General features: G+C 49.1%; 1 protein-coding gene across 2 annotated transcripts; it reads right to left on the bottom strand.

The window, feature by feature from the left end:
- Positions 1-282: 282 nt before the first annotated feature.
- On the bottom strand, positions 283-23,593 carry FBXL18 (F-box and leucine rich repeat protein 18). 2 transcript variants are annotated; one of them, XM_048495321.1, is made up of 5 exons: positions 23,476-23,593; positions 21,170-21,364; positions 17,505-19,042; positions 14,329-14,547; positions 283-2,029 (listed from the first exon to the last, which is right to left on the bottom strand). In XM_048495321.1, exons 1-5 carry the CDS (start codon positions 23,494-23,496, stop codon positions 1,873-1,875), a joined length of 2,130 nt encoding a protein of 709 aa, XP_048351278.1. In that variant the 5' UTR covers positions 23,497-23,593; the 3' UTR covers positions 283-1,872. The 2 variants fall into 2 exon arrangements, with proteins under 2 accessions (XP_048351278.1, XP_048351279.1); XM_048495322.1 differs by lacking the exon at positions 283-2,029 and adding an exon at positions 2,170-2,213.
- Between the last annotated feature and the right edge of the window lie 2,656 nt (positions 23,594-26,249).

The raw sequence follows: 26,249 nt of genomic DNA, 5'->3' as shown, positions 1-26,249 counted from the left end.
CAAATGTGTAGCCTGTGCAGTCAACAACCCATTCCATACTGCATTTCTTGTGGAATTGTGGTATACAAACCGCCCTGCACAGAACTCATCCTGCCGCACGTGTAAAGTCAGCAAAAATTCAGCACGCCGGAGATTTCTCCCAGAAAGCACAGATCTATTCCATGCACCAGTGAGGTCTGCCAAGAAAGAAAGTCTGCAGAGAGATGAGGCAAGAGACCTTCCACCCACCACTTAAAAAAAAAGAATATGTATACATAAAGGCTTGCTAGTATGGCAAAGACATGTAGAGAAATGTTTATATGTCAGTGGATGGGTAGACCAGTACATCATAAATCCAATGAACAGCCATTACCGGTGTCATACATTTAAAACACACACCACCCCCGCACACCCACTTACACATACACAGGCTGGCTGACGACGTCAAGCACAGAGTAATAGAAGCAAGTCACTGAGAAAAAGTGCAAGAAAGGAGAAATCCGGTTGTTGCCACGAGGTTCTGTTACAAACGACGCCCTCGTGGGACTTTCTAATCCGCATCCGTGGGGGAAAAAATGCCAGCGGCGATGGGGCTGCTGCGATTGAGCTTCTGACGCCCAACAGTGCTGTTGAAGTGCCACTTTACCGACAGCCACGGAAAGGAGAGCAACGTCTTCAAGAGGCTACAGTGGCTGGACTGCACAAGGGGACAGCCACAAAAGGTAAGATCAGCCCCGAGCCATTCATGGGGCAGAACCACCGTTTTGCAAGGTGGGAGGTGCATTTCGCCAAGCCAAGGTCCCACGGATCTGCAGGTGTGTGGCATGCTTTGGGTGAGGCCTTTTGGAGGGGGGGGGGTTCCAGTTTACGCTGTGAACCAATGAGGAACAATCCACAGAAGCCGTTTTAGAGGGTTTTAACTCCAAGCCCCACAGCAAGATGGAGTCCTCTTCAGGGTGGCTGTCTAAGCCATGTTTGCTACGGAAGAATCAGAAGGGTGCAGGAGATGCACTCTGAAGTGCTCAGGGAAGTTCTCCTGAGTAAGACCCCCCACCCCCCAAATGGGAGCCCCATGACAGCAAAAGGCAGGCCACTTGACAGAAGGGATTTAACTGACGGAGAGAAAAACCCTGTCACTTCTGCACCTTTGCATTCTTCTTTCCCAGAACTCATTTCTACACCCAAATTTTATTGAAGGGCACTAACACCAAATCAAAACTCCTAAAGGCCAACTAGTGGAACTTCCCGGCTGATCTCTTCAAGGTGTCAGTGCCCCAACACCCAGGGGTCAGATGTACAACTCTAAAATATGACAACTGGCTTGGCACAGGATATAGTGGGCCCTTGTTAAGCCACTGTCCTTCTGAAGCCACATGGATGCACAGAGAACTGGTGGTGTGCCATTTGCACATTTAAACCCCTACAATAAATAAAGTGGAGATAGACCACCCGTTTGCATTCACACGGCTGCTTAAGACATTCCGGCGAAGAACGGTCGCCAAACAAGAAAAAACAGTGAGGTCTGAGAACAGTAGCGGAGGAAAGAGCGCCAGCATTTGTTCGATTTAAGAAAAAGGTGTTAAGTGACATTTAAAGCTGTCCAGGGATTTTACATGACAAAGAAAAGCGCCCAGAACACATCCCTGTTTCCCAAATGTAACCCGCTACAAGGCCTTGCACAGGTGACAGGTTAGAAATTAAAATGAAATAAATATCAGAAATTCAAGGCCAAGGTTTTGTCCCACTCTACGTCCAGGCAGGCCTGCCCCGCAATTGCACAGCACCCGGTAAAGCAGCCGTAAGGGTCAAGAACGGGGAATCTCAGCCAATGAGAAGCAGCTGCTTGCACATGCTTATTCCGAAGACTCCCCCTTGGTGCCTGTTACGGTGCGATCACCACCACAGGTTCGGCGGTTCCTCGGCCACTCGGCTTTTGAACAGGGTAATCTCGTCCAAATGCATCATGGGGACGTCTCGGATGACCTCTGTCAAGTCCTCGTGGAGGAGGGGGAAGATAACGACATTTAGCGCAGGTCGGTCAGCCTGGAAACTAAACCAGACACAAGGAATTAGGTTCAAAGAAGCCAGCCCTTAGGGAAAAAGGGAGGAAGCTTGTGCTCACAGATCAGGGGGGAAAAAATCCTACCCCAAATTCTGACAGATTTAAGCACACAGAAAGCAGCAACACACACAGATACACAAAACCTCAGCGAATTGGAAATCCTGCTGTGCGCCTGCATGAAAAACAACAGATCCATTTTATGCTCAGTACAAAGATGCAGCATAGTTTCCGTCTAGCAGAGGCTCCCACTAAGGGACCAAGATCAGCAAACGCTGTCGATACACCTCTCCCTTTTGCCACAAGGAAACTGTGAAGTAGGTTAGGCTGGGAGAAAGCGACTGACCTATGGCTATACAGTGAGCTTCCTAGCGGAGGTGGATTGGAACTGGAGTCTCCCTGGTCACAATAATACACTAAACCAACGATGGCCAGCACAAATTTGCATCGTGGTGCTTGCCTGCATCTTGCTAATAAAATGCAAAGATCCTTGAGCAGAACAGAAAAACAACAACAGGGAGTATTATCGAAGGCTTTCAAAGCCGGATTCAACTGGTTCTGGTGGGTTTTCCGGGCTGTGTGGCCGTGGTCTGGTGGATCTTGCCACAGATGCAGGCGAAACGTTAGGAACAACATCCACCGGACCATGGCCACACAGCCTGGAAAACCCATCAGAATCAACAACAGGGAGCTTCAGGGCTCTCTCAACCAGCTGAAGTCATCCTTGGCAGGCGTCCCATTACAACCTGTATCCTCAGTTTGGCCATCCACACAGATGGACCTAGGTCTCTAGGCTCGGCACCCTCTTTCCCAGAGAACAGCCCTTCCCTCAGAGCAAGCAGCACCCCTTGCCCAAAGCAGGAAGTCAAATCCTGGCTCCCCTCCCATGATGCCAGGCGAGGAGGCACTCCACCAGCAGGCCTGTAATAACAGCGGCTGAGGTTTGCTGCAATTCAATCCAGACTCAATATTTAGTAAGAAAACAGGAACCAGGAAGTGGTCCCTTGGCTTAGAGAGCTGGCCTTCTACGAGGAGGAAAACGGAGAAAAGCAACAAGATGGGCAGGTTCGGATAAAGAGAAGGCACGCTGGGAAAGAGAGAAAGAAAAATATTTAGAATTGATCACCCCAGAGGGGAAGCAGCAGGCTGAATTTGCGGTGGGGTGGGAAAGAAAGCTGCAGCAGCCACGACCTTTCTAGAAGACATGGCAACTCTAATGACAGCTCCTAGGTTCCTTTAACTTCCTTACAAATGATGACGTCACCATAGCCAGTAGCCACTGACGGACCTCTCTTCTGTGAATCTGCCTCATTCCCTCTTTAAAGAGGGAATCAATGGCTGCCAGCTACGGTGACTAACAGGAGTCTTCATACCCGGTAAGCGGCAAGATGGGTCCCATTTATACCCACACCTACGTGGAGAACCTGATTTTCTCAGTACCTTCTAATGCAGCTATGCAAATCCTGTTCTTTGGACACTGAAAACCTGAGTTTCTTTTTTTCCTAGAGGCAGCCTGTCACCTTTTGTCTGGTCCAACATTCAGAGGGCTCAGAAGCAAGTCAATAAGGACTCAGATCACAAAAATAATACATTGTACCCCTGGAGGCTTCAAGAATGAGTTTTAACCCCTGACCTAGAGTGGCCTTGCGATTCCAGGGCAATCCAGTCGAAACTTGGAAATGCAGGTGTTCCGTTTCAGGGTGAAATACCTTGCCAGGTACGGGCTCTGACACATCCTCAATGGCCTTTTTTGACCTTCAGAAAGTGAAGATTTAAAGAGGCAGGCCAGACGACCCTCACGGCAATTCTATCAGGGTATTCTGACAACGATAAGAATCCACTGGTAGCCACTATGCTCATTTCAGTTTAAAAAAAAAAAGGTTTTGAGATGAAACTTGGACGTCATCCATTTCCCTTAATTGAATGGAGGATGACACGGAAGGAAGCCGTGTGCACCATCCAACAAACACATTTAATTTGGGGACACAGTTCCATTTTAAAATTAACGGACTAGCTCTTGAAATGTTGGAACCTTTGTTATATAATTTATATAAACGCATTTCTCTGTGTGTGCTCGCACGTGTATATATTTGTATTCGCTCAGATTACTTCAAGCCTGGACAGAATCACAGCTGCTGCCTCTAAGAGAACTCAAGAAGGAAGCTTTCGTAAAATGGTGGGGGTTTTTTTTCCTGTTTCAGAAACACATTATTCACATAGGCGACATATAAGCGGTAAGAAGGATAGCACCATATTTTGTGTGCGCATTTTTTTGGGGGGGATCATTACATCCAAACAAATAATTTCATGTCTATTATGTATTCATCTAGTCTTTACTGTGAAAAGAAAAAGAGAGGAAGGAGATTTAGGGGGAAATATGCTGGCATGTCCCAGATGTTAAAGACAAGGCATCGATTCACCTGGTTAGGACAAGATGCCACATCCTAAAGGCTCCCAATTCTCCAGCCAGAGGTGAGGAAACTGTAACACCGGAGCAGGGAATAAGAAGCCCCTAGATTTGCAAAGCTCCCTTCGGAATCAGACCCAGGATTTAATTCTGACAGCTTTGACCCAGTCCCTATACAGGCCAGCCCAAATCCATTGTTCCTGCATTCAGAATGGAAAATAACGTCGTCATCATGAACATCATTTGCCCTAAGCAAGAACAGGGTGCATTTATTAGTTTAACTCACGGCTGTGCATGTAATTGGTGCTAAACAGAACTTACAGATTCTGAGCCAAGAAAGGGCTCCAAGACTGGTATAAGTGAGCAAATTAAGTGTTTTGCTGATTTTGCACCCTTCTCTCCGCTTCTGCTGCTCACGGTGAGGCAGAAAGACCTTCAGGAAAGGAAATAGACCCATGCAGCTTGGTTTCTGGGCTGCTTGAGATTTCGCCAGACTAGACGGTTGCTGTAAAAACCAAATGGGGATGATCCAAATGTCAAATTCTGCACCTGACAGAAAATTCCATGCTTGCATGGTAGGAATGGCAGAGGCTCACTCAATGCAATGGTTACAATGAAGGAATTTAAGCTGATATTTACACAGGAGCCCACAAAGAATTGTTCGACAGGAAAGGGAGAGACATAAACAAACGTATCAGACACCCCCGCTCCTCCTGCAAACAAGCCAAAGATCTCCAGCTCAAGGATCCTATATTCTATCTAGGGTGTCAGGTTAATTTTGAAGAAGAAGAGGAGGAGGAGCAAGAGGAAGAGTTTGGATTTATACCCCCCCCTTCTCTTCTGTAAGGAGACTCAAAGCGGCTTACAATCTCCTTTCCCTTCCCCCCTGTGAGGTGGGTGGGGCTGAGAGACTAGCCCAAAGTCACCCAGCTGGCATGTGCTGGAGTGCACAAGATAATCTAGTTCCCCAGATAAGCCTCCACAGCTCAAGGGGCAGAGCAGGGAATCAAACCTGGTTCTCCAGATTAGAGTTCACCTGCTCTTAATCACTACAACCACGCTGGCTCTTTTGCATGCATCTGTCATGACAAACTCTACTCTAGAACCTGATTCAGGCTGTTTTGAAGCTCTTCCCTTCCTGTTAATTTGCCGGGCCATTTTTCTGCATACCTTGTAAGCCCTGAGTATGTTGAGAATCTGGCCTGTCTGCAGGGGCCCCTGGCACACCAGGTGTGCCTCCCCAAGGACCCAGAGGGGTGCTTTTGCCTTGATCTCCCCCTCTGCTGCTTTGGCAACACCAGTTGTGCTGCTGCAGGGAATTTCTAAGGCAAAATGCTCAGAGATCCTGGAAGCCTTGGCCTGGGATGGGCACAGAGTACGATCCCTCCCCACAGGCTGCCGACCAGGTGCGGACAGGCAGAGATGAAGGGAGAAGAGGGCGAGGATGCAAAGGAAAGATGCCAGAATGCCTTTTCCAAGGCTCGAGGCAGCATTCTGCCACGATAAGCTCAACACACACCGGGACGTTGTTTTCCCAACGTCTCTCGCAAATTAAGAAGTTATTTCAATAATTGGCCAATTAAAGCTTAATTTCTACTTGGAAAACGTTTACACAGCGTTGTGGATGCCTCTTGTTCTGCCCCACCTCCCTGCACACAGGATTTATAACCTGTTTTCCTCATCTGTAAGGAGTCTCAAGGTGGTTTATAAGCTCCTTCCCCATGGGGATTTCAAGGCAAGAGATGTTTAGAGGTGGTTTGCCATTGCCTGTCTCTGGACCTCCTTGGTATTCTCCCATTCAAATCCATGGGCAACCCTGCTTATCTTCCGAGATCCGGCTAGCCTGAGCCATACAGTTTAGGGCCCTGCACAGTCTGATGTATTTCTATCATCCATGCTTATGGGCAGATTCAGGAAAACCCCATGGCATTTGAGGAAATGTGTACGTAATTCTGGGGACATGGGAGTCTATGACATCTATTTTGCTGCACTGCATGCTGCACGAGGCAGAAAGGGAGCTTTTCATTTTCCCTCTACTTGTTCAGCACGGCTTGATAATTGCAAAGGATCCTGACCAAGAGATTTAGGAAAATTTCTCAGCAGACAAGGATGTAACAATCTCTCAGCAGGTAGCAAAGTTTTGTGCATTAGCTTATAATAAATGTCAGGTCCCACTCAGCCAGGGAACGGGCTGAAAGCCAAATATTTATTCAACAAGTGAATTGCTTAATAATTGTTGTCCTCTGCTGTGGTTTTTTTCTTCTTCTTTTTCTTCTATTCTTTTTGTTTACTGGCCTTTGGCCATATTAAACTAAGCTTCCTCAGTCCCATCAACTACTCCACCTGCGAGGGTTTCGAGTCCTGGAAAGGACCGCTTCCGGTGAAGCGCGCCACCCCAGAAATCAGTCTGCTTTGCTAGGTGCAGGAATCAGACAGAGAAGCCAGCTTCCAGTTCTAAATCAGATTCAAATCTTCCACCCTGTTTCATCGCGATGGAGGGGAAAGGCCTCTGCCCCAGCCACTGTGGGAAGGCGGCCAGCAACTGTAACTTGTGCATGCCACGGAGCGGCATCCCGTTGCAACAAGTGCCCCAGGCCCTCGCATGAGGCCAAGCCTGCCAGAGAGAACCTTTTCTCCCCCCCCTGCCCCCCCTATTATTAATTCAAACTGACAGGTTGATTCGAGGGTTCCAAGAGAGCAGGAAGCCAGACAGACAACCGAGGCTGGAACGAGATCTTTTAAGTGATTCGCTACGCCCAGGCATTAAGCTTTCTGTTGCACGGAGGCCGGGGACTCGAGCCAGCAGACGTGCTGAGGCCAGCAGAAGTGGGCTTGGCAGCTCCGGTGCCAGCAGCGGGCCAGGCGCAAGATGCCACTTTGAAAGATGTGGGGGAGCTTTCCAAGGTCAGGAAGGAGAGAGCTGGGGAGAAACGCTGGGCTTTCACCCAGCAGCCAGCCAGGCTGTGCGTGTTTTTGATACAACTGGAGCTGCTAGAGAGAGGACTGGAAAGAATTTCAGCAGGGAGGCCAGCACTGTTACTCAGTATCCTTTTGGCTGTGAATCAAGGCATCCTGGACAAACAATTGTGTGCAACTGCAGATTACAAAGATCCCATTTGCTATGCTCCCTCAGTCTGGGTAGTTCAACTCTGCGAGGGGGCCAGGAGTCTGTCATTCTCTCTCCCCCACCCCAACACCCATCACATTGATGAGCAGCAGTGGCGTAGTGGTTAAGAGCAAGTGTACTCTAATCTGGAGGAGCCAAGTTTTAATTCCCCGCTCTGCCACTTGAGCTGTAGAGGATTATCTGGGGAATTCAGATTAGCCTGTATGCTCCAACACACGCCAGCTGGGTGACCTTGGGCTAGCCACAGTTCTTCGGAGCTCTCTGAGCCCCACCTACCTCACAGGGTGTTTGTTGTGAGGGGGGAAGGGAAAGGAGTTTGTAAGCCCCTTTGAGTCTCCAATAGGAGAGAAAGGGAGGATATAAATCCTCTTCCTCCTCCTCCTCTTTTCCTTCTTTTTGCAGTACCGATTCACAGCCCTTCTTGTTACTTTACCCTGCTCCCAAGTATAAGTCAAGGTGCCCCAGGCCAGCCTGAATTGTCAGACCTGGCCAATTTGGATGAGTTTAGGCTTCTATTGTGAATAAGGAGCGTCTCCGTGTATTCCAATTAGAGGAAAAGATTTCCAGATCAGACAGGGATCTCTCTCCCTAGAAGCCAGAGGTAAAACAGAACATTTGCCCGCTACCTTCTGGTCTCGCTAAACCTCCTTGAATTGTCCTAAACAGCACCCCACCCCTCCTCTCAGGTCCTGTAGTGAACACACTCTTAAAATATTTATTCCGTTCCTCCTCCCCCTAATTTCCGTTTAGTCAAGCCATACATATTTAATTCCTCTTCCCTTTCCAGACTCAGTCCCTTCGGCTCGTTCATCATCATCAACTCGGCTTCTCTCTCTCTGAAACAGCCTCCTGTTCGGCGAATGCTTTGGCGTGAAGTGCACCCATCCTGGGGTTCTCTCCCCCGGCTCCCTCTCAAGGATTTGGTCTTGAACTGTGGATGGCTAGCATGAATATTCCTTTTTGGACAAAGTGCAGCTAAGGAGGAGGAATTTTAAGAACTCCACAGGCTTAGCAATTCTCGGAGAGTGTCAGATCACGCAACCCCCATGATATAAGGCTCCATGCTCTGGACTGAGATTGCAGCTGCAGCTGCGTTGGGCCAAAAGCATAATCCCCAAAGTCACATAATGCCTTTGGTTGGAACCAGCCCACATGATGCTAAATGACATACAAGCTTTCGAGTTCTTCAGAACTTCCTTGTTGAGAGCGGGCGCCCAGGGGGAAGATGTCTCGGGACATGATCTTCAGGACTTGCCTATGTAAGCCTCTTTGTGTGCAATGCTTGTGGCAACTCAGGGAGGGAGACGTTCAGGAGTTGCTTTGCCATTGCCTGCCTTCGTGCCCTGCCCTTGGTATCCTCGGCGATCTCCCATCCAAATACTAACCAGGCTGACCTTGAGAGCTAGCATGGTGTAGTGGTGAAGAGGAGGAGGAGGAGGAGGAGGAGGAGGAGGAGGAGGAGGAGAAGAAGAAGAAGAAGAAAAAGAAGAAGAAGAAGTGGTGTTTGGATTTATATCCCCCCTTTCTCTTCTGCAAGGAGACTCAAAGGGGCTTACAATCTCCTTGCCCTTCCCCCCTCACAACCAACACCCTGTGAGGTAGGTGGGGCTGAGAGAGCTCCTAGAAGCTGTGACTAGCCCAAGGTCACCCAGCTGGCATGTGTGGGAGTGGACAGGCTGATCTGAATTCCCCAGAGAAGCCTCCACAGCTCAGGCGGCAGAGCTGGGAATCAAACCTGGTTCCTCCAGATTAGATACATGAGCTCTTAACCTCCTACGCCACTGCTGGTGGGTTCTAATCTGGAGAACCAGGATCGATTCCCCACTCCTCCACCTGAGTGGCAGAGGCTTATCTGGCGAACCATTCCTACATTCCTGCTGGGTGACTTTGGTTTAGGCACAGTTCTTCGGAAGTCTCTCACCCCCACCGACCTCACAAATTGTCTGTTGTGGGGAGAGGAGGGGAAAGGAGCTTGTAAGCCACCTTGGGTCTCCTTACAGGAGAGAAAGGTGAGGTATAAATTCAAACTCCTCTTCTTCTTCTTAGCTTCTGAACTGCCAAAATCAAGCTGTATTCTTTTCCACAAACACTTGACAGTGAATATGTATATTAATTTGCCATTTTCTGTAGTAGAACGGTCCACAGAGGTCCTAGTGCCTACCTAGAAGAACTAGATAGGCACTAGGACCCACATGGTGCAATCTACTAAAAGAAGGTCTCGGGAATGGCAGATTCATATACAAATTCACTGTCACCTTTTTGTAGAAAAGGGTGTAGCTAACAATCAATTTCTGCCCTTCAGTCTTCTCCTAAAATAATGACAACTGGCTGTTGAGCAGTGGGTGTGGCGCTGTGCTGGCTCCTGACTCACTGGCGAAGAAAACTGGCAATCTAGCAAAAGGTATGGAAGACCAATCTAGCTCCCTACGGCAGTGTCTATTTTAACTGTGCTTGCAACTGCAGAGCCAGCGTGGTGTCGTGGTTAAGAGTAGGTGGATTCTAATCTAGAGAACTGGGTTTGATTCCCCACACCTCCACTTGAGTGGCAGAGGCTCATCTGCTGGACCAGATGTGTTTCCGCACTCCTGCATTCCTGTTGGGTGACTTTGGCCTAGTCACAGTTCTCTCAAAACTCTCTCAGCCCTACCTACCTCACAAGGTGTCTGATGGGGGAAGAGGAAGGGAAAGGAGCTTGTAAGCTGCCTTGAGTCTCCTTTCAGAAGAGAAAGGTGGGGTATAAATCCCAACTCTTCTTCTTCTTCTTAACCTGTAATCGCCTAAAGACTGCAGAAAGCCCCCTACCACACCCTGATTTGCCAGCCTCCCCTAAGTCCCAGCTTTTCTTCTCCCCCTACCAACTGAAACGGATCATCCAACACAAAAAGAGGAGAGGCTACATCATAGAGAAGTGACCACCCTTTCAGCTAATGCCAAACGTCACTGCCCCAAGCCTCAATTGTACAAGCCAATTCAAAAGTGTGGTTAGCATCGCACGGCTTGGGCATGTTCACGGCTTGGCTTTGGGCTCGGTTGCAGAACTTGTGGGGTGGGGAATGAATGAAATGTTTTTAGATAAGACCCTCAAACATTGTTCCGGAGGTACCTGGCTCCTGTTAGGTTGGCTGCTTTTCTCGCACACACCTCTCTGGGAGTAGCAGCATCTATGGTGGAAACCAGTTCTCTTGCGCTCTTGGTATGCTTGACGCCATCATCAATGGCGAAGGGGAATACTTCCATTTTATAAGAACTACTTACGTACAAACAAAAGGGGAGGAGGGGCCTCCCAGGAGACTAAAAGGATACTGGCTAGCTCAAATGGCAATTTAATGCCACTCTTTCCTTCTTCCCAGCACATTTGTAAGTGGAAGGGATTTTCTTCCCCTTTTCCGCCTGCTGAAAGATCCTGCAGAATGAGCCGCTGGGATTCTTTGCTTTGCTTGACTTTTGTAGTAAAGAAACAGCAACCTGGAGCATGAAAAATACTCCCCTGTCAGCAGCAGAACAGGGCTGGGGGCAGGGAGATGACACAGCTTTTAACAAGAGGCCATTGCGCCGCCTAGTGACTGTTGAGAGGAATGCTCACAAACAAAACCTGGGCAACCAAGTTCTGCCTTTATTTATTTCCACTTTATTCGGTTTTTATCCCACCCTTTCCCGACTATAGCCAGGCTCGGCTTTGTCAAGGACAAATCGCCCTGACCTGAATAGCCCGGGCGAGCCAGATCTCATCAGAAGCTCAGCGACGTCGCCCCTGGTTAGTCCTCAGGTGGGAGACCACCAGTTGCTACACAGAGGCAGGAAACAGCAAGCTGCCTCTGATCGTCTCTTGCCTTGAAAAACTGGAGCTGTTGCTATAAGTCAGCTGTAAATTGACTGCAAAAAAAAAAAAAAAAAAAAGAAGACGCTACTCCTCCACGGTGAAAAGAAAAGAAAAGACAGGTGCAATTTGCAAGGGAGGATCTACACGCGAATGCCTTCTGCCACCCAGTGCTTGACATTTTTGCCTGCTTGCTTCCACCCCGTTTGACATGGCGAACCACTAAGATACGCATGCAGCTGGATAGAAAAGCCGAGCAATGGAAAAGAAAGAGCGAAAGCACCCGCCTGTCATCTCCTCCCCTCAAATCACATCCCTCGAAACACAGAACCTGGGAAGAGATTCAGTCAGGAGAGCTTTGATGGTGTGTTCCTGCATGGCGGGGGGTTGGATTTGAGGGCCCTTGGGGTCTCTTCCAACTCTATGGTTCTAGGATTCTAAGTCTCCCCTGTTACTCCCTGCCCCCCAATCTAGCTACTACCCAACGCCTTTAAAATGTTTTGTTTTCCCAGCTGAAGTTTTGGCAGCCTGCAGCCCCTTCCAGCACAAGCTCATGCAAGGATTAAAAGAAAAAAGCCACTACTTGCAGCACGAAACAGCTGAATTGTTGTGGCACCTGAACTATCCCACTGGAACACTATTCTGCCCTCTCCCTTGTGCTTTTAAATGCTGCTTCCAACCTGCTTTTTCAAATGAATCTTCACAGTCTCACTGTTTCCTTTTTAAAACAGTAATGCAGGTCCTCACCTGCATTATGGTTCTATGCTTCAGTCAGCATAACATCGTAATTACATATTATCATATCGCCGCTTTTTCTCCCTACTCAGAAACATTAATATATAAAATTAAAACAACAACAACAAAAGGCTAGATAGACGGCACATGAGAGAGCGCTTCGTTGAATTTTAATCAGCATCTGCACTCAACTGAACTGTGAGGTCCCTATTTTCATTTTTAGAAACAGGAGAGAATTGGGGGGGGGGAGGAGAAAAAGGGAGAAAAAGGTACGGGTGGCCACAAACTGCACACCAGGAAGGCCCAAAACCTTTCTGCTTGCCAACTGCTTCCCATTTTCTTCTTTCTTACACCAGTTGGGCACACAACTGCTCCCACAGTGTTGGTCCTTTCTGAAAGTGGATTCCTGGACCGGAATCCAAACCAGTTATGTGGCCGCCAATGACGTTAGCCAGTTAGGGCATCCAGGAGAGAACCGACAGGCAAAAGGAGGTGCTTTCGAATCAACAACTGCCCTCCAAAATATAAAATTCAGTATTCTCAGCCAGGGATGATCTGCTTGACCAAATAACTTCTGGGTTTGAGAGGGATGGGAGGGTAGAGAGGTTCACAAAGTTAGGATGTGGAGAGAAGGTGGGTTTATTTCTTTCTACCATTATGGAGTTGCAGGAACATGCTGCCAGATGCCTTTCGCTGTTCAGCGTTCTACTTTTATAAAGCCTGAAATTTCTAAATAATGGCGATTTGTCCTCTTGGAATGCAGTTAGTTCTGGAGAGCTAACCTGGTGAAGGGTATAATAGTAGAATTTGGGGTCACCTGATGAAATCCATCAACAGCAAGTTCAGAAAAGCCTTCTCCACAGCCCATCATTAACATAAGGAATTCACCAGCCCTCCATAAAGTTGAGCTCATGTGTTTAAATGTGGCTTCCTGTCCCTTAAAACAAAGGGAATGAGCAAGTTCACAGAAGACAGTCGACTGGCTATGAAGAAGAGTTTGGATTTATACCCCACCTTTCTCTCCTGCAAGGAGACTCAAGGCGGCTTACAAGTTCCTTTCCCTTCCTCTCCCCACAGCACACACCTTGTGAGGTAGGTGGGGCTAATGAGAGAGTTCAGAGGGAACTATGACTAGCCCAAGGTCACCCAGCAAGAATGTAGGAGTGCGGAAACTCATCTGGTTCACCAGACAAGCCTCTGCCACTCAGGTGCAGGAGTGGGGAATCAAACCCAGTTCTCCAGATTAGAATCCATCTTGCTGTTCACCACTACACTATGGTTACATATGAGAAGCAAACAAAGGTTCCATGCCCCCAATGACTAAACTGAAGGCAAACATTGTGAGAAGTTTCCCGGCCCAACTGAGTTTTTGTGGAAGGAATTCTTGACTGCGTGGTGGATCCCGTAGGTCCACTCCGCTCGTCAATGCTGTTGGGAGCCTGGAACCTTTCACCAATGCATCAGAATGCCTTGTGCTGGAGGAAGGCGCTGTCATTAGCTGGGTGGATCTAACCCCGTAGACATCGGCCTGATGCCACAGAGCTTTTTCCATATGTTTTTAACAGTTCTGCAGCATGGTAAGAAGGAAAACATGTTTTAAAACAACGATAGTTTGCAACATCATCATAAACAAAGAGGCAGGGAAAGCAGAGGAAGAAGCAAATCGGCTTGAGGTCGGAGAAAACAGCTGCAGTCCAGTCGCTGGAGAACTGAAGCCAGCACAGGAAAAAGGATATTAAGGTTTAGACATACACTGTCGTGAGATATTGAACAGGCAAAGAATGAGAAAACCAGAGAAGGAATTTCTGGTTCTTACTTAGGGAAAAAAAAAGACAACCCCACAGATGAATTCAATTAGGAACGAGAGGAGGGCTGAAAAGGAATCGCTAAAATCAGGGACAATTTCATAGTCCAGGCCTTGGCAGATTTCCCAAAGGCTATAATGCTGGCTGAAGCACGACGGCGCTGGCTGAAAGCGGAAAGGAGCAGTTCTCTACTGAGGTTTCTTTACTGCCATAAGGCCAAAGGCGCCCGGTGAAAGCAATATCGTTAATAGCAGCGGAATAGGTAGTAAAAGTGCTGCATAACACCTAACTTCCCAAAATGTGTCGGTCGGCTGAGGCCCAGTTTAAAGCTAGACAAAACCATCACCAGGACGAACACAACCTGGACACCTGCCTTCTCCACAGGTGAGCTGCACTCACCTCCATATCAAGGATTGCTGAAGGCTCTTGCAAAGTGTCAGGGATTCCCCTGTAAACATGTGCAGCATGACGACCTCGAGGCAAGCAGTCATGAAGGCCATGACGGCGTCCGGCTGCAGCGTCCCCCTCCGGGAGATGATGCACAGGCGCTGGAGGGACGAACAGTGACTCAGGGCCTGGAAGAACTGGGCATTGGCGTTGAAGTAGGGCTGCTCCAGCCTGCGCAAAGGGTGACAAAAAGGATCAATCGTGCGCTGTGAGCGCTGTTTGCAAAGTGAACTCTGAAGAGATCATCCACAAGAGATGCAGCATGAACTCCCTTCAGGGGTGGCCAACCTATGGTGCTCCAGATGTTCATGGACTACAATTCCCATCAGCTCCAATTGGCCAGGCTGGCAGGGGCTGATGGGAATTGTAGTCCATGAACATCTGGAGTGCCATAGGTTTGCCACTCCTGCCCTAGCTGCTTTCTGTTTAAAACACTCCAATATTCCTCCTGCTCTCTGAAGGAAGTGGGCGGAAAGTTAATTCAGTGGCTGAACCTGGGAGGGGGGGGGATTTCCTGAAGAACGTTGCACCACACATCTTTTAAACAGGGAGATTACCCACACAATCAGTTGATGAGGGGTTTCTATGCTGCTGTAATCTGGGGCATTGCAGGGTTTCCAGGATGTATGGCCGTGTTCCAGTAGCATTTTCTCCTGATGTTTCGCCTGCATCTGTGACTGGCATCTCCAGAGGATTACCCACAGACCCAGGCAAAACGTCACAAGAAAATGCTACTGGAACACGGCCGCCCAGCCTGGAAGCCACGCAACTCCACCTTGATTCTGGCCGGGAAAGCCTTCGACAATACAGTGCTGTAATCGTCCCTCTGTTCTGTGAGATGCAACCTCCGTGCCACTTGTCAAAGCTTCCTAACTGGATTATTTACCCAGAACTCTAGATAAAGATAAAATCTGCCTCATGGTCCAATAAAGGACAACCACAGTACCAACTGGCTCCGTGCAGCCAAGCAGGAAAACGTGTCAGGAGGGCAAGAGTCATTTCTCCCAACCCCTGCCCTTTTCCAGCTACTTGTGCACCACAAATGACTGGTATAGATGCCTGTGACTTCCTTGAGGGTGTATTTGCAATCTGATGCCTGTGGTAGCTCATGGGGAGTGGACCAAGTGGTGAAGAGTAGAAGGAAAGCGGGTGGCAGCTGCAGGGGAGCAACCCTGGGCAGGTGAGACTTCTCTTGCAGATGAAGTTCCTGATTTGGGAAGCACTGCACCTGCAGTCACACACACACACGGAAACAGTGACATCAAGGACTGTGCTCCAGAGTAAAATAAGGTAACTTCCCCCCCCTGAGCCTGAAAGGATATATATTTAAGATCCATCTCACAAGAAGGCCTCTCTGGTTGAAAAGCAGGCATCCTGCAATATACCATCCCATCCACCGGGCGACACTGTTGCTCAATCTGTGCCCAACTGGGATTTTGGTCTTGCAACTGCTGTTTGAATCCATGTTGGAGCCAATCTGAATCCATGTTTGTCCCCTCCCCCCATCATTAGAGGAGCCAAAGTAAAACACTCCTTGTGGGCTTCTTGCAGGTTCACCAGGCCTCTGGCTTTGGTTCGAAACCCAGGTCTGCAGGTTTGCTTTTTGGGGGGGCCTGGTCTGAAATCTCAGGACTGTCAGGTAGACTGCACGCTCACAGGCCCCTTTGTAGGCTTCAGCACATAAGAACATAAGAAAGAACCTTGCTGGATCAGACTAGAGTCCATCTAGTCCAGGACTCTGCTACTCGGAGTGGCCCACCAGATGCCTTTGGGAGCTCACAGGCAGGATGTGAAAGCAATGGCCTTCTGCGGCTGCTGGTGCTGCTGCTGCTCCCGAGCACCCGGTCTGCTAAGGCACATGCCTGTCTGCTGCAACAATTTACTGCCTGCATCAGAGACTAGGACATAAAGCAATGGATTCAAACTAAGGGAAAAGAGATTCCACCTAAACATTAGGAAGTACTTCCAAACAGTCAGGGCTGTTTGACAGTGGAATGCACTGCCTCGGAGTGTGGTGGACCCTCCTTCTTTGGGGGGAGGGGAGTTTAAACTGAGGCTGAATGGCCATCTGTTGCTTTGATTGTGTTGTCCTGCATGGTTGGGGGTTGGACTGGACAGCCCTTCTGGTCTCTTCCAACTCTTTATGACCACTTAAGAGACAGTAGGCAATCATGTGACCACCAGCAGTTTGCCTGCAGTTTAGGCTTTGCCTGGATTTCCTGTCCATGCTAGGCTATTCTTCTGCTTGATCACGAGGCAACACAAGAAGGCCTCGCCCAGGGGTGTTGTCCAACCCTGACCCAGGAAAGCTTGTGAAAAATCAGGGGATCATGTAAAGCATACAAAGCAGGCTGCTTTAACAGTGGACCCTCTTGTGCAGAATCTTGCTATTGCCCCACAGAACCAAATCATTTCTACTGGAATCCTCACAGCCCCAGAGACGATGATCCAAATCCAAGTTAGGAACTACCTAAGGTGCAAAAGCATTTCCCTAGCCCTAATAGCTGAGATTCTATGAGCAGCAGTGGTGTAGTGGTTAAGAGCTGGTGTACTCTAATCTGGAGGAACCAGGTTTGATTCCCAGCTCTGCCGGCTGAGCTGTGGAGGCTTATCTGGGGAATTCAGATGAGCCTGTGCACTCCCGCACATTGGGCTAGTCACATTTCTTCGGAGCTCTCTCAGCCCCACCCACCTCACAGGGTGTTGGTTGTGAGGGGAGAAGGGAAAGGAATTTGTAAGCCCCTTTGAGTCTCCTTGCAGGACAGAAAGGGGGGATATAAATCCAACTCTTCTTCTATGGCTGCCTAGACATAAAAACCTAGGATCTTCTTTGTGCAGCAATGTGCAAACAATGAAGGTTTAGTGTCTTCCTTGCCTTAAAAGGTCAAAAAGAAAAAAGTGAGGGAAGCACCAGACTGCTGCACCAAGGGTCAAAACCCACCAGTGGAAAACCAGATGGTGCCACCCCGTCTAACAGGTCAGAAGGAAAAGCAGCCCTCACTTCCAGAGCAACCCCCACCACCAGCAGCACAACTGCACGTGAAAACAACACCCCTGTGCAAACAAAAAGACCAGCACATGATTGGCCCGTGGCCCAAGGGTGTGAGGAAAAAGCCCTGCGCCCTCACCTGAGATCTCGCAGACATTTGCAGTGTTTCAACATGTCCATGAGGGCCGCCATGTACGCCACTTTACCCATCATTCCCAGGTTAGCCAAGGAAAGGGTCCGCAGATGCTGGCACTGGACCCCGATGCTAACGAGGCCAGAGCCTGTGAGGATGCTGGGCAGCTGAGCCAACGTGAGGCTCTGCAAAAAAGTCAGCTGGCTGATGGCAGCCACTTCTGAGTCCCCCACGTGCTGCGCCCGGCTGCAGGGGGGCAGCGAGTTCCGAATAGCCGGCTCGTTCCTGGGCATGGCTGAGGAGAAACTGGACCCAATCAACTCCAGCCTTTCTAGGTAAGAAAGGCTTTCGAGGAGAGTCCAGAACACAGAAGGCTTAGGGTTCCCCGGCTCCAGGCAGTTCCTGGGGTAAGACTGCACCCCGATCCGGACTTTCTTTCCAAAACCTTGTGACGCTGGGCCACTCGCCGGCTGCACGGAGGGCTTATCCGCAGCCACGGCAGACAGGTCAGCGACAGAGCAGACGGGCAGGGCCAGAGACAGGAGGCACTTCAGGCGTGCAAGGAGTTGGCACAGATGTTTGCCCAGGCCGTCGGTGCTGTGGTGGTGCGCGGCAGAGAGGTTCAAGTGCCGCAGGCTGCAGCAGCAGGTGACGAGGGTCTCCACGATGCCGCTGTCGATGTCGTCCTCGGCCTTCCGCAGCAGGGAGCCGGGAGACAGGCAGTGGACGCAGCCGCTGAGGTTCAGGCCCACCAAGCTGCGGAGGTCCTTGCCGCCGTTGAGGACCCTCTGGACGAGCTGGCCGCCGGATAGGCTGCAGCGGCTGAAGCTGAAGTAGAAGGGGTTGCTGAACTTCAAGTGCTGTAGGAGGCTGGAGCCGTTCATCCAAGACCGGGGGAGCTGCAGGGCGTCCAGGGTCACGTTCCGGGCCATGGAGTCCAAAAGGTTCTTGACGGTGCAGCTTTCGGCAAAGCCTCCGGGGGCGGAGATGAGGAAGGCGTGGAGCTTCTCCGGTGTCCGATCGCTCAGCACCGCCAGGTAGAGCCGCACCACCTCCTGGTTGACCAACCCAGGAGCGAGCCGGGCATAGAAGACGCGGAGGTTCTGGTAGTGCGGCACATTGCTCTCGCCCACCATCAGCTGGCCGGAGAGGATGAAGCGAGACCGGTCAAGGATCTCGAAGTAGAGGAGGAGCTTCTCCAGGCTGGTGCAGCACGGAACGACCCCATAGGAGGGCGTGTAGAGGGTCTGCTTCAGCTCTAGCACGCGGCTCAGCGTGGCTTTGCACTCGCTGCTCAGGTGGGAGGCGTCGAAGCCCGGGCTGACGTCGATGGTCAGCGAGTGGAGGTGCTGCAGGGCGGACAGCATCTTGGAGAGGCGGAGGGAGGTCAGGCGGCAGCCGGACAGGTTCAGCCGCACCAGGTTCTTGCAGTGGATCACCTGGTCGCCAGTGGAGCTGGGCAACCAGTAGCAGCCGGCCATGTTCAGCTCATGAATCTCTTTCCCAATTTCCCTCATGAGCTGCTTCACCTTGTCACTGTCCACCTGCCAGGAATCAACCAGACAACAAAGATTCAGGAACCCCTGAGGTTGGAAAGTGCTATCAAGTTACGACCAAATCCTGATGACGCACAGGGTCTTCAAGGCAAGAGATGTTCTGAAGTGGCCTGCCTCTGTGTCATGACCCTGGACTTCCTTGGTGGTGTCCCACCCAAGTACTGCCCTGGGCCGACCCCGTGTAGCTTCCAACGTCAGGCTGGCCAGTGCCACCCAGCTCACGGCACAGTAACCCTTAAGAAACCTGAATTACACTGAGTCCATCTATCAATATTTACCTCACCCTTCCCCCCAAAGATTTTGGAGCAGCAAACATAGTTCCCCATGGATTTTGTCCTCGCAGCAACCTCTGAGAGGGAAGGTCTGGCCCAACTTCAACCAATGAGCTTTGCAGGTTTGCGAGGATCTGAATCTGAGTCGCCACAAAGCCTAGTTTTTATATGACCATTCACTAGTATGCAACTGCAACCCCAAGTGATGACTTGCGAGCTTCATATCTCATGGCATAACCCTAGCCACACACAACCTGCCTGAAAGCTGCGTGTGGCTTCTGAGCCTGCCAGCCACACCTCAGTCTTCAGAGAGCTGGAAAGAAAATATGTTATGGGAACCATGGAAATGGCCAAAAGGCCTTTGGAACGTCTTTGGAAGGGCTGGGAAGAATGAGGCACGGCCAATAGGCTTGAAAGCCAGACCCAGAATGTTACTGTTTGTCCAGGCGACGAGAAGTCTGAGCCAGTGGAAGCTTGAGGGCCTTCTTCAAAGATAACATGAGTGTCAGGCCTGCGCCATGGCAGGCCTGGCAGTTTGCACGTACAATCCCCCCCAGCTGCAGATGGCTCAGTCGTTATCATTGCTCAACGCTATGGAGGACTCCCTCTGCTTGCAAAGTACCTAAAGAGTGCTTAGTCTCTTACTCCCTTATCTGCCTTCCTGAAGGAGTGACTTGAATACCCAAACAATACAACTGTTCCCACTGTCTTTCACATGCTGATATTATGGGAATGCGAGGGGGGGGGGGAATTCAGCGGTTGAACGAAACTGTAAAGTTTATACCAGGGGTCAGAGAGCGAAACCCCCAGTTTCGGCTATCTGAACCTGGGACGACACAGTACCAATAAAGCTCTTGAAACCTTCCTGAGTCTTGTTGATTACTGGAGTAACGGACCCTTACATTGAGTGAGGAGGCCAGTCCAGAGACCTTTTTCTCTATTTCAAACTAGTTATTGTTTTAACATATATTCAGCCTATGAAACAGATCACCCTTGCAAAGCTTGTTCCAAAGGGAGGGAAGGCATCGTGCAGGGAGCTTCTGAGCAGCTTGGTCAGACCCACTAGAATGCACCAATCAGCTGAGTCATAGGGGAAATGCCAGGGAAGATTAATGTAAGATTGCTTAGAATCTGCAACTACCTGTCTCAGGGTGGCTTCCAACACAAATATTTACAGAGTTCAGTTAATGACTGGTAATGAGATCTTAAAAGACCTGCAATAAACTACTCAACTGGACATCCCCCGCCCTTCCTAAAAGGCATTTAAAATCCCCATTAATTAAAAAAAAAACCTACAGCAACCAACCCCAACTCAGCAGGAGCAAAACAGGATATCCTCCTTCCTCCCCAGCGTTTAAACTATTGCACTTATTTTAAACTTTGGTTTTTAATGGCTTTTAAGAGGAGGTTTTAATGTGTACGTTTTAAATGGTTAGCTGCTTTGGTCGCCCCAGGGTGGCTGAACGGTGGGATAAAAATCTTGATGATTATGATGATGGTATTAACATCAGCCAGAGAAGAGAGTTCTGAATACAGGGGTTCAGAGCTCTATCCCCCTGCCAGGAGGAGGAGATGGTGAAGGGCAGAGACAATAACATTTCCCTCACCCCTATAATCTAAGTGAAAAGAGAAAGTATTCTCGTCAAGTATACAGAGGAAGTACCTCAGAGTCGGGGTAGTATTCTTTGTCTCAAAAAGGATAATGCCTAGAAAACCCCCTTCACCCTACAAGTCCAGCCCCCTTGCGTGCATACAAAGGGCAGAATAAAACCCAGCCCTTCCAGAAAGGACCAGATCTTCCGGCACCTCCCACACCATGCAGCTCCTCAGAAATTTCCCTCACCTTATAGTCCTTGTGCAAGTTCACAACGTGGGTGAGGCTTTTGTCGAAACTCAGAGCGGCAAGTTTCCTGCACGCTCTCCTGATGCTCAGGACGAGATCAGAGACTGGGATGTACCTCAGGATGTGCAAGAGGATCTCGTCTGAGAAGTCCATCAAGTTCATGCTGCTGGAGAGCTCCTCGCTCCCCTCGACAGTCTGCAAGAAATGAGAAAGTTCAGCTAGGTGTGCAGGAAGGGCCACGTTTAATCCTTGACATCTCCCATTAAAAGCATGTCAGGAAAAATATGGGAAAGGTTGCAGTCTGAGATCACAGACAGCCACTGCCAACCAGAAGAAACAATGTGCTGTCAAAGGCGTTCTCAGCCAGATTCAACTGGTTGTTGTGGGTTTTCCGAGCTGTGTGGCTGTGGTCTGGTAGATCTTGTGCCTAACGTTTCCGCCTGCATTTGTGGCCACCATCTTCAGAGGTGTATCACAGAGAGAAATGTGTTACACACTGTGTCCAGTGAGAAGGGGATGTGTGAAGGGGATGAGTCACACTGTGTCTCACTGGACACAGTGTGTAACACACTTCTCTCTGTGATACACCTCTGAGGATGTTGGTCACAGATGCAGGTGAAACATTAGGAACAAGAACTACCAGACCACAGCAAACAGCCCGAGAAACCCACAACAACCAGAATAAACAATATTGACCTGGGAAAATCTGATTCAACACAAGGCAGTTTCATATGTTCAAAACACATGCTGATGTTGACAGCCCATAACCCAGGGGAAGAGCTAGAAAGTCCCTGGTTGAATGCCCAGCATCTGGTAGCAGATGATGTGAAAAAGACCTCCAACCCTTTATCTTGGAATCTGACTCACAACCAAAGGAGACAACAACGATCTTCAACAGACCAAGCCTTGATTCTGAAGTCGTGTTCATGCTACAGTGAATGCACATACACAGAAGGTGTACATGCATACATCTGTTTGTAGAAAACAGCCACTATGCATTTACTACTGAGACCAGGACATGGAACAAATTGGGGTTTAAATAATGTGTTCATCACTCCATGTCCTTGAATTTAACATGAGTATTATTTAATTAATGTATCAAGAAAAATCAAGTGTTCGCCGCTGATATATGCATTCACTGTAACTTGGGAACAGGGCTAGTATTGGGCAGTTTCATCTGTCCAAACATACACGGCATTATCACAGAACTAAACACCACCTGCAATGGCCTGTTTGAACACATGCTATTATAATATTAGTAGAGAGCATGTGCTTTGCACACATAAAGGGTCCTTCGTTTAATGGATAGCATCTCCAGTGAGGAACTAACAGAAGCCAAGACAGACCTCTCTCTGTGTGGGAACCTGAAGAGTCGCAGCCAAACTAAATGAACCATCAGGCTGAATGAAAGTGTGAGGAAGGGTTACCAACCTCCAGCCACAGCCTGGAGTTCACTCAAAATTACTACTGAATTCCACCTTACACAGAGAAAATGGCAGCTTTGGAGAACAAACTGAGAGCATCAGTCCATGATCAGGGAGACCCATATTCAAACACCCATTCTACCATCGACATTTAATGGGTGGCCTGGGGCCAGGGCCACACACTTTCACCCCAATTTACCTCACAGGGTTGCTGCGAGGTAAATTATAACAGTGTTGAGTTCACCACAGGTGGTGAAAACCTGGACATATATAAAGTGTTTATTTATTTGTCTTCTAGGCTACGTTTCCCCCAATGGGCTCAGGACGGCTTACAACAGAGAAAATGCCCGTTGGCACCATCATACAATACAACCCATAAAAACTGATATAAAAATGCCTTCACACTAAAAAGCCTCGGAGCCTGAAAATCAAGGGTGTAAAAAACAATCCACAGGCTTCCTCAGCAACATATTTAGTCCCGTTAGGGAGGGAAAGAGGACAGAGAAAGGAGGCAAATCTGAGGGAAAATCACTACATTCCTCAACATTGGGCCTGACAGAACAGCTCCGTCTGACAGGCCCTGCGAAATGGCACTTAAAGACCTAAAACTCTGTGGTAACTCACAGATGACCATAGATGACCACAGATGCAATCCCACCCCCCAAATGCAGGATTTTCCCACGATGGAGCTGATAAGGCTTCCCTATGCGTGGCAATGAGGGGCTTCCTTTTCTCGGGGGGTGGGGTGTTGCCATGGACACCCACCAGCCAAGCGGGAGGAGAAGGGACCAAAGATGCTAGGCCGCGGTCGCCATGGCAACCGGGCCTCCAAACTCTTCAGCCCCACTAGGCCGCGGTCGCCATGGCAACCCGGCCTCCTACCTCTTCCGCGCAGGACGACATGATGCCCAAGCGCTTTCCCCGCCGCTGACAGAAGATGCTCGGCCAGGACGCCGCTTCGCCCGGTCTCCTCCACCACACGGCTTCCTCCTGGCCGGCTCAGGAGCAACGCGGCGTTTCCGGCGCAGCCTGCTGCTTCATTTCCTCCGAATGCCATCTTGTGAGGGATGTCGCCCGCGGGCGCCATCTTGGAGGCGGCATCGCGTCATGCGCGTGGGGTGGCTTTTCTTGCCTTCCTCCCCACATCGCTGTCGCCCAGAGCGGGGGAAATTCCGCTCCTTTCCGCTCCGTTGATTGCCAGGCTGCTGAACTGTCAGCAAAATGCTTCCCCCGCCCCTACACACTTAGGTGTCAAAAACGTCTTCCAGAGCGCCATTTTGACAGTGGTGCTGGCAAGGAGAAGTTGGCTTTCTCCCTACACCAGCGGTCTCCAACCTACGGCCCTCCAGATGTTCATGGACTATGATGCCCATCAGCTCTGCCAGTTGGTCATGCTGGCAGCTGATGGGAACTGTAGTCCACGAGCATAGGTTGGCGACTCCTGCCCTACACAGAACTTGAAGTGAAAAAAAATAAGTTTCCTACTGCTTAAGACAATTGATTCCATCATTTCATCCTCATGCAGTACTTTGAGGCAATTATATTTTCTCCATAGCCTTATCCCCTCCATCCTCATAGATCTGTCCATCCATCCGTCAAATGTGGCCACTGGTTGAACTAGAACTAGATGGCCTTGGTGATCCCTTCCAACTCAAGAGATTAAATAAATAAATAGCATTTAAATTTGTGACAGGCAAAATATGGCGGTAGGGTAAAGAGCCAAAGAAGGCATTTGGCAAGGATTGCTTTAATTTGCAATCCAGTGGAAAGTAATGCCAGCCTTAATCCATGGGTTTCAGTAACTGTACAGTAACTGCGTGGCAGGGCCTCCCAACCTTTTGAGCCCGCAGGCATGTCTGGAATTCTGACATGGCGTGGCAAACACAGCAAAATGGCTGCTGTGGGAGGTGGAGCCAGCCACATGATTGCCTGGTCCTCCCACTTCCTAAAAACATTTGATGGGTGCAAGAAAAGGTGGGTGTTGGGAACCCCTGCTGTATAGGATGGCACTATGAAATAATTACAGTATTATTTATGTCCCCCACCCCCTTTCTCCAATGATGGATTACAGGTGGTTTCCAATATTATAGTTTCAACCTTCAGGTAGAAACATGACACACACTAAGAATCGAATTATAACATCAAATGTCCAGCCTTGCTTGGCGCCCACAAAATGCTATTGGAAAGTGAGTGGAACTTTCACTCAGAGCTTCTAACTGACTGGGTAGCTTAAAAGAGATGTTATACAGCGTTTGTGACAAAACTGTTACTATTGCTTATATACAGCCTCAGTCCCTGACATTTTGCAGTTGGTTCCATCAGCCATGATTGGCTCTGCCATCTGCAGCAGCCATTTTGTGGTTGTGCCTTTGACCCTCTTGGAATTCCAAAGGTACCTATGAGCTCAAAAAGGAGGGGACCCTTAGGATAGCAATTTAGTCTTTTAATAAATGCAAACAGCAATTCTTATATGTAGCTAAAAACATGGCAAATGGCAGGTGCAGGGAAGGGATTCAGCGGAATGTGATGCCATAGAATTCACCTTCTATGGATCAGCCTCCTGGAAGAACTTTGGATCTTCTACCCTTCTCGCTTTCCAAGAGTTATGGTATTTCAGAGCACTGCTTTTGGGACACACAGTCTGAGTAAAGGGGGAATTGGCCTTCTAGCAAGGTAGAGGGTTTCTAGTTCTAATGTACTGTACATGTTTTAATATTTTAAACTATTTGTGCTCATTATTGTTACCCACCTCAAGAAAAAGGCAGGTGTATAAATATCTTAAATAAAAAATATTCCTGAGAGACAGAAACAGGGCTTTTCCTGATCATCTGCAATGGGGTTTAAATTATTCCCAAGAATGTGGCCTGAGAAAAGTTCCTTATTGAGGGAATCTAAGGTTACACACTTGGTACAGGAAAATGGCTTTTGGTACTCTTCTAGTATAATCCAGCAAATCAACTCTGAATTTGTGTACTTTGCTTCATCGTGCAAGTTTTTTGTGCCCAGAATGGGGTTTTCCAACACTTTAACACACTCTCCTGTAGAATAATGAACCTGCAATGTACACATATCAAGCATTTTCCATTTGGTCTTTTACGCCAGCCAGGGGACAACTATCTCCGCTACTGGCTTACAGCCAGCAATCCTGCTATGTTTTTTATTTATCACCTAGCTGGAGGTTATCTTAAAGTCAGCCCTTCCCCTGAACTTTGGGGCATTCTTGGGAGTCTACTTATAAACAATTGCTGCAGCCGCATTATTGCAAGCTCACATTCCAGCCTCGTGGGCACTGGGAGATAAGCTTGCAAGCAGACGTCTGCTCTGGTGGAAGGGACTGTCAGCCAAGTATTGAATTATCCAGGTCAGCAGGGTTTAGAATGCTACGCAACACTTGTAAGCTGGCACTTCTTGGGTGTCAAGACTGTACCGCCTGTGAAGGGCAAGTCATACCAGTCGTCTCCTCTCCTCTAATCCCTAATCTTCTGCTTCCTCTTTCTCGTTTAAGACCCTTCCCCCCACCACACGTGCACACACACACACACACACACACACACACACACACACACACACACACACACACACACACACACACACACACACACACACACACACACACACACACACACACACACACAAAGAACCAAACATCAGCCAAC

This window comes from Sphaerodactylus townsendi, linkage group LG04 (assembly GCF_021028975.2).
Source record: "Sphaerodactylus townsendi isolate TG3544 linkage group LG04, MPM_Stown_v2.3, whole genome shotgun sequence".
NCBI classification, from domain to species: Eukaryota; Metazoa; Chordata; class Lepidosauria; order Squamata; family Sphaerodactylidae; genus Sphaerodactylus; species Sphaerodactylus townsendi.
Note: the sequence above shows the minus strand (reverse complement) of the source record. Positions and strands in the feature narration are given on the sequence as shown.